Source organism: Oncorhynchus kisutch, linkage group LG6 (genome assembly GCF_002021735.2).
Source record: "Oncorhynchus kisutch isolate 150728-3 linkage group LG6, Okis_V2, whole genome shotgun sequence".
NCBI classification, from domain to species: domain Eukaryota; kingdom Metazoa; phylum Chordata; class Actinopteri; order Salmoniformes; family Salmonidae; genus Oncorhynchus; species Oncorhynchus kisutch.
The window spans coordinates 5,109,867-5,121,578 of record NC_034179.2 but is presented as its reverse complement, the minus strand read 5'-3'; the positions used below and the strand labels follow the sequence as shown (position 1 = coordinate 5,121,578).

The following is an 11,712-nucleotide window of genomic DNA, read 5'->3' as shown; positions in this document are numbered from 1 at the left end:
GTATATAGTGTATAGTGTGTAGTGTGTAGTGTGTAGTGTATATAGTGTATAGTGTGTAGTGTATAGTGTAGTGTATAGTGTGTACTGTATAGTGTGTACTGTATAGTGTGTACTGTATATAGTGTGTAGTGTATATAGTGTGTATAGTATATAGTGTGTATAGTGTGTAGTGTATATAGTGTGTAGTGTGTATAATGTATAGTGTGTAGTGTATAGTGTGTAGTGTGTATAGTGTGTAGTGTGTAGTGTATAATGTGTAGTGTATAGTGTATAATGTGTATAGTGTAGTGTATAATGTGTAGTGTATAGTGTGTAGTGTATAGTGTATAGTGTATAGTGTACTGTGTAGTGTATAATGTGTAGTGTATAGTGTATATTGTGTGTAGTGTATAGTGTAGTGTATAGTGTATATAGTGTGTAGTGTATAGTGTATATAGTGTGTAGTGTATATAGTGTGTAGTGTATAGTGTGTAGTGTATAGTGTATATAGTGTGTAGTGTATAGTGTATATAGTGTGTAGTGTATAGTGTAGTGTGTAGTGTGTAGTGTATCGTGTGTATAGTGTGTAGTGTATCGTGTGTATATAGTGTGCAGTGTGTAGTGTATAGTGTATAGTGTATAGTGTATAGTGTGTAGTGTATAGTGTAGTGTATCGTGTGTATAGTGTGTAGTGTATAGTGTATAGTGTGTAGTGTAGTGTGTAGTGTGTATAGTGTGTAGTGTGTATAGTGTATAGTGTATATAGTGTATATAGTGTATATAGTGTATAGTGTGTAGTGTATATAGTGTATAGTGTGTAGTGTGTATAGTGTATAGTGTGTATAGTATAGTGTGTATAGTGTGTATAGTGTATAGTGTGTAGTGTATATAGTGTATATAGTGTAGTGTATAGTGTGTAGTGTGTATAGTGTATATAGTGTATAGTGTGTAGTGTGTAGTGTGTATATAGTGTAGTGTATAGTGTATATAGTGTATATTGTATATAGTGTATATAGTGTAGTGTAGTGTATATAGTGTATATAGTGTATAGTGTGTATAGTGTGTAGTGTATAGTGTGTATAGTGTGTAGTGTATAGTGTATAGTGTGTAGTGTATATAGTGTATAGTGTGTAGTGTATAATGTATAGTGTGTAGTGTATAATGTATAGTGTATAGTGTGTAGTGTGTAGTGTATAGTGTGTAGTGTGTAGTCTATAGTGTGTAGTGTATAGTGTGTAGTGTGTAGTGTGTATAGTGTGTAGTGTATAGTGTATAGTGTGTAGTGTGTAGTGTATATAGTGTATAGTGTGTAGTGTGTAGTGTATAGTGTGTAGTGTGTAGTGTGTATAGTGTATAGTGTGTATAGTATAGTGTGTATAGTGTGTATAGTGTATAGTGTGTAGTGTATATAGTGTATATAGTGTAGTGTATAGTGTGTATAGTGTATATAGTGTATAGTGTGTAGTGTGTAGTGTGTATATAGTGTAGTGTATAGTGTATATAGTGTATATTGTATATAGTGTATATAGTGTAGTGTAGTGTATATAGTGTATATAGTGTATAGTGTGTATAGTGTGTAGTGTATAGTGTGTATAGTGTGTAGTGTATAGTGTATAGTGTATAGTGTGTAGTGTATATAGTGTATAGTGTGTAGTGTATAATGTATAGTGTGTAGTGTATAATGTATAGTGTATAGTGTGTAGTGTATAGTGTGTAGTGTGTAGTCTATAGTGTGTAGTGTATAGTGTGTAGTGTGTAGTGTGTATAGTGTGTAGTGTATAGTGTATAGTGTGTAGTGTGTAGTGTATATAGTGTATAGTGTGTAGTGTGTAGTGTATAGTGTGTAGTGTGTAGTCTATAGTGTGTAGTGTATAGTGTATAGTGTGTAGTGTGTAGTGTATAGTGTATAGTGTGTAGTGTATATAGTGTATAGTGTGTAGTGTGTAGTGTATATAGTGTATAGTGTGTAGTGTATAGTGTATATAGTGTATAGTGTGTAGTGTGTAGTGTATATAGTGTATAGTGTGTAGTGTGTAGTGTATATAGTGTATAGTGTGTAGTGTGTAGTGTGTAGTGTATAATGTATAGTGTGTAGTGTATAATGTATAGTGTATATAGTGTATAGTGTGTAGTGTGTAGTGTATATAGTGTATAGTGTGTAGTGTGTAGTGTATAGTGTATAGTGTGTAGTGTGTAGTGTATAGTGTGTAGTGTATAGTGTGTATAGTGTGTAGTGTATAGTGTGTAGTGTATAGTGTGTAGTGTGTAGTGTATAGTGTGTATAGTGTGTAGTGTGTAGTGTGTAGTGTATAGTGTGTAGTGTGTAGTGTGTAGTGTATATAGTGTATAGTGTGTAGTGTATAGTGTGTAGTGTATAGTGTGTAGTGTGTAGTGTGTAGTGTGCACCTGTTCTCGGTCTCCAGTTCGTTCTTCCTACTGTTAGCGTCCTCCAGTAAACTCTGCAGCAGAGCGATCTTCTCATTATCAGAACCCTCCTGGGCCAGCTTCAGCATGTTGTTCTCATGCTGCAGTCTGATCAGCTTCTCTCTGGAACACAGGACCACCACATTAGCCACATTACTGTCTAACACCTTTCTACATTACTGTCCACCACATTACTGTCTAACACATTACCTACATTATTGTCTAACACATTATCAACATTGCTGTCTAACACATTACTGTCTAACACATGTTCTACATTACTGTCTAACACGTTACCCACATTACTGTCCAACACATTACCAACACTGCTGTCTAACACATTACCATCCAACACATTACCAACATTACTGTCCAACACATTACCAACCTTACTGTCTAACACCTTTCTACATTACTGTCCATAGCATTACTGTCTAACACATTACCTACATTACTGTCTAACACATTATCAACATTGCTGTCTAACACATTACTGTCTAACACATTTTCTACATTACTGTCTAACACATTACCCACATTACTGTCCAACACATTACCAACACTACTGTCTAACACATTACCATCCAACACATTACCAACATTACTGCCCAACACATTACCAACATTACTGTCCAACACACTACCAACATTACTGTCCAACACATTAACAACATTACTGTCCAACACATTAACAACATTACTGTCCAACACATTACCAACACTACTGTCTAACACATTACCATCCAACACATTACCAACATTACTGTCCAACACACTACCAACATTACTATCCAACACATTACAAACATTACTATCCAACACATTACCAACATTACTGTCCAACATATTACCAATATTACCGTCCAACACATTACCGTCCAACACATTACCAACATTACTGTCCAACACATTACCAACATTACTGTCCAACACATTACCAACATTACCGTCCAACACATTACCGTCCAACACATTACCAACATTACTGTCCAACACATTACCAACATTACTGTCCAACACATTACCAACATTACCATCCAACACATTACCAACATTACCGTCCAACACATTACCAACATTACCGTCCAACACATTGCCGACATTACCGTCCAACACATTATCAACATTACCGTCCAACATATTACCGTCCAGCACATTACCAACATTACTGTCCAACACATTACCAACATTACTGTCCAACACATTACCAACATTACCGTCCAACACATTACCGTCCAACACATTACCGACATTACTGTCCAACACATTACCAACATTACCATCCAACACATTACCAACATTAACGTCCATCACATTATCAACATTGCCGTCCAACACATTACCGTTCAACACATTACCAACATTACCATCCAACACACTACCAACATTACTGTCCAACACATTACCAACATTACTGTCCAACACATTACCAACATTACTGTCTAACACATTACCATCCAACACATTACCAACATTACTGTCCAACATATTACCAACATTACTGTCCAACACGTTACCAACATTACTGTCCAACACATTACCAACATTACTGTCCAACACACTACCAACATTACTGTCCAACACATTACAAACATTACTATCCAACACATTACCAACATTACTGTCCAACATATTACCAACATTACCATCCAACACATTACCGTCCAACACATTACCAACATTACTGTCCAACACATTACCAACATTACTGTCCAACACATTACCAACATTACCGTCCAACACATTATCGTCCAACACATTACCAACATTACTGTCCAACACATTACCAACATTACCATCCAACACATTACCAACATTACCGTCCAACACATTACCAACATTGTCGTCCAACACATTATCAACATTGCCGTCCAACACATTACCAACATTACCATCCAACACATTAAACATTACCGTCCAACACATTACTGTCCAACACATTACCAACATTACCATCCAACACATTTACAACATTACCGTCCAACACATTACCAACATTACCGTCCAACACATTATCAACATTACCGTCCAACACATTACAAACATTACCGTCCAACATATTACCGTCCAGCACATTACCAACATTACTGTCCAACACATTACCAACATTCCCGTCCAACACATTACCGTCCAACACATTACCAACATTACTGTCCAACACATTACCAACATTACCATCCAACACATTACCAACATTACCGTCCATCACATTATCAACATTACCGTCCAACACATTACCAACATTACCATCCAACACTACCAACATTACTGTCCAACACATTACCAACATTACTGTCCAACACATTACCAACATTACTGTCTAACACATTACCATCCAACACATTACCAACATTACTGTCCAACATATTACCAACATTAATGTCCAACACACTACCAACATTACTGTCTAACACATTACCATCCAACACATTACCAACATTACTGTCCAACATATTACCAACATTAATGTCCAACACACTACCAACATTACTGTCCAACACATTACCAACATTACTGTCCAACACACTACCAACATTACTGTCCAACACATTACCAACATTACTGTCCAACACATTACCAACATTACTGTCCAACACATTACCAACATTGCTGTCCAACACATTACCAACATTACCGTCCAACACATTATCGTCCAACACATTACCACCATTACTGTCCAACACATTACCAACATTACCATCCAACACATTACCAACATTACTGTCCAACACATTATCAACATTACCGTCCAACACATTACCGTCCAAAACATTACAAACATTACCGCCCAACACATTACCGTCCAACACATTACCAACATTACCGTCCAACACACTACCAACATTACCGTCCAACACACTACCAACATTACTGTCCAACACATTACCAACATTACTGTCCAACACATAACAAACATTACCGTCCAACACATTTCCAACATTACTGTCCAACACGATTACCAACATTACTGTCCAATACACTACCAACATTACTGTCTAACACGATTACCAACATTACCGTCCAACACGGTAACACACAGAGACAGACAATAACATGTTACTATCTAACACAGTAACATTAGCTATTATACAGCTTCAACATCTACATGTTGTTTAAATGTATGTAAACTACTAAGCCACGCCCCTACTAAGCCACGCCCCCCACTCTACTGAGAAGCACACTCACACACACTACATGTTGTTTAATGTATGTAAACTACTAAGCCACGCCCCCACTCCACTGATAGAAGCACACTCACACACTACATGTTGTTTAAATGTATGTAAACTACTAAGCCACGTCCCTACTAAGCCACGCCCCCACTCCACTGATAGAAGCACACTCACACACACACTACATGTTTAAATGTATGTAAACTACTAAGGTGGCCAATTTAAAAATACAAAAAATCCACGCCCCTACTAAGCCAAGCCCCCACTCCACTGATAGAAGCACACTCACACACACACTACATGTTGTTTAAATGTATGTAAACTACTAAGCCACGCCCCCACTAAGCCACGCCCCCACTCCACTGATAGAAGCACACTCACACACACACTACATGTTGTTTAAATGTATGTAAACTGCTAAGCCACGCCCCCACTAAGCCACGCCCCCACTCCACTGATAGAAGCTCACACACACACACACACACTACATGTATTTTAAATGTATGTAAACTACTAAGCCACGCCCCTACTAAGCCACGCCCCCACTCCACTGATAGAAGCACACTCACACACTACATGTTGTTTAAATGTATGTAAACCACTAAGCCACGCCCCTACTAAGCCACGCCCCCACTCCACTGATAGAAGCACACTCACACACACTACATGTTGTTTAAATGTATGTAAATTGTCAAGTATTTTGTCTGTAAAGTTTTTGTTCGTTATGTGTCCCAGTAAGACTAGCTGTCACCATTGGCGTCGGCTAACGGGGATCCTAATAAAAATAACAAACAAAAATCAGATGCTCTCTGGAACAAAACACAGAGATTTACAAATTATTTAGTCTCAGTCAGGCTTTGTCCACTAGGACCAGACAGCCCAGGGCCCGGTTTCCCAAAAGCAACCGAAGTTCATTGTTAAAACCTTCATAGTCAGCAGCATTACCACCCTGCATCCCACTGCTGATCTGTCTCTGAAGCTAAGTAGGGTCGGTCCCTGGATGGGAGACCAGATGCTGCTGGAAGTGGTGTTGGAGGGCCAGTAGGAGGCACTCTTTTCTCTGGTCTACAAAAATATCCCAATTCCCCAGGGCAGACATTGCCCAGATGTGGTGTTAAACGGGGGGGGGGGTCATTAAAGATCCTATGGCACTTATCGTAAGAGTAGGGGTGTTAACCCCGGTGTTCTGGTTAAATTCCCAATCTGTCCCCTCACACCATCACGGTCACCTAATCATCCCCAGCTTCTTCAATTGTCTCATTCATCCCTGTAACTATTCCCCAGGTCTTTGTGTTCTCAGTCAACTGATCTGGTAAATTAAGGGACACATAAAAGGATTATCGTTAAATCTCTGAGCTGTTTCCCCTAAACCATCATTATTAACGTTGCACAGAAGATCTCCGATGAACATGGATACACAGACAACGTGATCCATGTTGTCTTCGCAATTGATACAAACAAGCGACATATAAAAACAGTCTAAGGCACTGGTTCGAATCCAGGCTGCATCACATCCGGCTAGCTGTGCTGTGTTTCCAGCCACTAGACTGAGCTATGCTACGCTAATGCTAGCTGTGTTTCCAGCCACTAGACTGAGCTATGCTACGCTAACGCTAGCTGTGTTTCCAGCCACTAGACTGAGCCATGCTACGCTAACGCTAGCTGTGTTTCCAGCCACTAGACTGAGCTATGCTACACTGACGCTAGCTGTGATTCCAGCCACTAGACTGAGCTATGCTACACTAACGCTAGCTGTGTTTCCAGCCACTAGACTGAGCCATGCTACGCTAACGCTAGCTGTGTTTCCAGCCACTAGACTGAGCTATGCTACACTGACGCTAGCTGTGATTCCAGCCACTAGACTGAGCTACGCTACGCTAACACTAGCTGTGTTTCCAGCCACTAGACTGAGCTATGCTACACTGACGCTAGCTGTGATTTCAGCCACTAGACTGAGCTATGCTACACTAACGCTAGCTTTGTTTCCAGCCACTAGACTGAGCTGCGCTACGCTAACGCTAGCTGTGTTTCCAGCCACTAGACTGAGCTATGCTACACTGACGCTAGCTGTGATTCCAGCCACTAGACTGAGCAATGCTACATTAACACTAGCTTTGTTTCCAGCCACTAGACTGAGCTACGCTACACTAACGCTAGCTGTGTTTCCAGCCACTAGACTGAGCTACGCTACGCTAACGCTAGCTGTGTTTCCAGCCACTAGACTGAGCTACGCTACACTAACGCTAGCTGTGTTTCCAGCCACTAGACTGAGCTATGCTACACTAACACTAGCAGCAGGAAATGCCATTCCATAGCTCATGGAAAGCAGCTAGAACAAAAACTGATGTAACTCTGAAGGATCTGGAGACATACTGAACATTACATAATTGACAAGCATAACTCTCAGTCCATTACCCAGCCAGGCCACTCATCAGCCTTATACAAAGCAGACGGAACAAAACAGAAAAAGCCTTGCAGGCATCTGGCTGTGCCGAGCGGAGTATGTCAAATCGACGAGAGGAGAAACAGCCAGAGAAGAAGAGGTCTAATTGGTTTAGTGTAAAGAACGTCTTTTGAAGTGATCACATAAAGTCAATGAGCCTTGATAAGGGTTTATATACACATATGGGGATCGGAAACAGAGCACTAATCTTTGAAATGTTGATAAAGTATGATAACAGATGTCAGTGTGAGGACCGGAGGTAGTTAAACAACACACATGCTAGTTATGACTCAACCGATTTCAACATTCCTCCCTGCAAAACAGAGCCTGTTGGATGAAAGTAAACATGGTGTGAGCTGCATTATGGGTGAATGTAATACGCATGATTCAGTCTGGGCGTTCAACAAATCATACCGGATCTCTGGGGTGATGATCTCTTCAGCCAGCGAATCAGAGCCCTCGTTACTGCCGAGTGGAACCATGCCTGGAGAAACAAAAATACATTGTTAGACACAACACAACTTTCTACTAGAACAGACTAGAGGCACTGTAAGGACATGAATATAAACAAACTAGACCAAAGACAGCACTGCTGCAAGTAGCAACAAATCAACCCAGCCTGCTTTCATCCTTCAATAACATATCTTCCAGCTCTTTACTTTCTCTGGCCAATCAGAGACACTGACAGCAACAGATCAACAGATCAACAAGGGGATACACAGATCAACAAGGGGATACACAGATCAACAAGGGGATACACAGATCAACAAGGGGATACACAGATCAACAGATCAACAAGGGGATACACAGATCAACAGATCAACAAGGGGATACACAGATAACAGATCAACAAGGGGATACACAGATCAACAAGGGGATACACAGATCAACAGATCAACAAGGGGATACACAGATCAACAGATCAACAAGGGGATACACAGATAACAGATCAACAAGGGGATACACAGATAACAGATCAACAAGGGGATACACAGATAACAGATCAACAAGGGGATACACAGATCAACAGATCAACAAGGGGATACACAGATCAACAGATCAACAAGGGGATACACAGATCAACAAGGGGATACACAGATAACAGATCAACAAGGGGATACACAGATAACAGATCAACAAGGGGATACACAGATCAACAGATCAACAAGGGGATACACAGATAACAGATCAACAAGGGGATACACAGATCAACAAGGGGATACACAGATCAACAAGGGGATACACGATGAGAGTGTGTCCGTTTTTCACCTGTAGAGAGTTGTTCCTTCTGAGCCTTAACACAACGCAGCTCCTCAATGGTCTCCTTCAAAGAGTCTCTCTCTGACCTCATACGCTGGAGGGAGGGAGGGATAAAGAGAGAGAGAGAGAGAGAGAGAGAAAGAGAGAAAGAGAGAAAGAGAGAAAGAGAGAAAGAGAGAGAGAGAGAGAGAGAGAGAGAGAGAGAGAGAGAGAGAGAGAGAGAGAGAGAGAGAGAGAGAGAGAGAAAGAGAAAGGGAGAATGAAGCTCCATGTTACATAACAGAACAGTGCCAAATATCATCATCACAAGCTGTTACAGAGTTGCAGGTACTAATGTTGAGGTCTAACTCTGCAGGAAAAAGGTTGGCTCAAAATCAGAGGAAAGGAATCTGCTGTGATGGGCAAAACAAACATGATTCCAGCACACACACTTAGTACAGACCACGGCCTCTTACCGTTACAGACCACCCGTTACAGACCACCCGTTACGGACCACGGCCTCTTCCCGTTACAGACCACGGCCTCTTCCCGTTACAGACCACCCGTTACAGACCACGGCCTCTTCCCGTTACAGACCACCCGTTACAGACCACCCGTTACAGACCACGGCCTCTTCCCGTTACGGACCACGGCCTCTTCCCGTTACGGACCACGGCCTCTTCCCGTTACGGACCACGGCCTCTTCCCGTTACGGACCACGGCCTCTTCCCGTTACGGACCACGGCCTCTTCCCGTTACGGACCACGGCCTCTTCCCGTTACGGACCACCCGTTACAGACCACCCGTTACAGACCACCCGTTACAGACCACCCGTTACAGACCACCCGTTACAGACCACGGCCTCTTCCCGTTACAGACCACGGCCTCTTCCCGTTACAGACCACGGCCTCTTCCCGTTACAGACCACGGCCTCTTCCCGTTAACAGACCACGGCCTCTTCCCGTTACAGACCACGGCCTCTTCCCGTTACAGACCACGGCCTCTTCCCGTTACAGACCACGGCCTCTTCCCGTTACAGACCACGGCCTCTTCCCGTTACAGACCACGGCCTCTTCCGTTACAGACCACGGCCTCTTCCCGTTACAGACCACGGCCTCTTCCCGTTACAGACCACGGCCTCTTCCCGTTACAGACCACGGCCTCTTCCCGTTACAGACCACGGCCTCTTCCCGTTACAGACCACGGCCTCTTCCCGTTACAGACCACGGCCTCTTCCCGTTACAGACCACGGCCTCTTCCCGTTACAGACCACGGCCTCTTCCCGTTACAGACCACGGCCTCTTCCCGTTACAGACCACGGCCTCTTCCCGTTACAGACCACGGCCTCTTCCCGTTACAGACCACGGCCTCTTCCCGTTACAGACCACGGCCTCTTCCCGTTACAGACCACGGCCTCTTCCCGTTACAGACCACGGCCTCTTCCCGTTACAGACCACGGCCTCTTCCCGTTACAGACCACGGCCTCTTCCCGTTACAGACCACGGCCTCTTCCCGTTACAGACCACGGCCTCTTCCCGTTACAGACCACGGCCTCTTCCCGTTACAGACCACGGCCTCTCCTTCCCCTCCGTTACAGACCACGGCCTCTTCCCGTTACAGACCACCCGTTACGGACCACCCGTTACAGACCACGGCATCTTCCCGTTACAGACCACGGCCTCTTCCCGTTACAGACCACCCGTTACAGACCACCAGTTACGGACCACGGCCTCTTCCCGTTACAGACCACCCGTTACAGACCACGGCCTCTTCCCGTTACAGACCACCCGTTACAGACCACCCGTTACGGACCACGGCCTCTTCCCGTTACAGACCACGGCCTCTTCCCGTTACAGACCACGGCCTCTTCCCGTTACAGACCACCCGTTACGGACCACGGCCTCTTCCAGTTACAGACCACGGCCTCTTCCCGTTACAGACCACGGCCTCTTCTGTACAGTACTGTACAGTCAATGTTGTCCTGTAGTTCTGTACAGTACTGTAAAGTCAATGTTGACCTGTAGTTCTGTACACTATAGTAGTACTGAAGTACCCTTAATGGAAAGTCAATGTTGTCCTGTAACCTATAGTAGTACAGTAGTGTAAAGTGAAGGTCAACCTGTAGTTCTGTACAGTACTGTAAAGTGAAGGTCAACCTGTAGTTCTGTACAGTACTGTAAAGTGAAGGTCAACCTGTAGTTCTGTACAGTACTGTAAAGTGAAGGTCAGCCTGTAGTTCTGTACAGTACTGTAAAGTGAAGGTCAACCGGTAGTTCTGTACAGTACTGTAAAGTGAAGGTCAACCTGTAGTTCTGTACAGTACTGTAAAGTGAAGGTCAACCTGTAGTCTGTACAGTACTGTAAAGTGAAGGTCAACCTGTAGTTCTGTACAGTACTGTAAAGTGAAGGTCAACCTGTAGTTCTGTACAGTACTGTAAAGTGAAGGTCAACCTG

At 42.9% G+C, this 11,712-nt stretch overlaps 1 protein-coding gene across 1 annotated transcript in view; it reads right to left on the bottom strand.

Moving 5' to 3' along the window:
- hook3 (hook microtubule-tethering protein 3) overlaps nt 1-11,712 on the bottom strand; it is a 68,746-nt gene that overhangs the window by 13,126 nt on the left and 43,908 nt on the right. The window contains exons 12-14 of the mRNA XM_031826042.1: nt 9,289-9,373; nt 8,434-8,503; nt 2,386-2,526 (exon numbers count right to left, since the gene is read on the bottom strand). Coding sequence (XP_031681902.1) covers nt 2,386-2,526; nt 8,434-8,503; nt 9,289-9,373 — 296 coding nt within the window. The remainder of the gene's footprint in view (nt 1-2,385; nt 2,527-8,433; nt 8,504-9,288; nt 9,374-11,712) is intronic.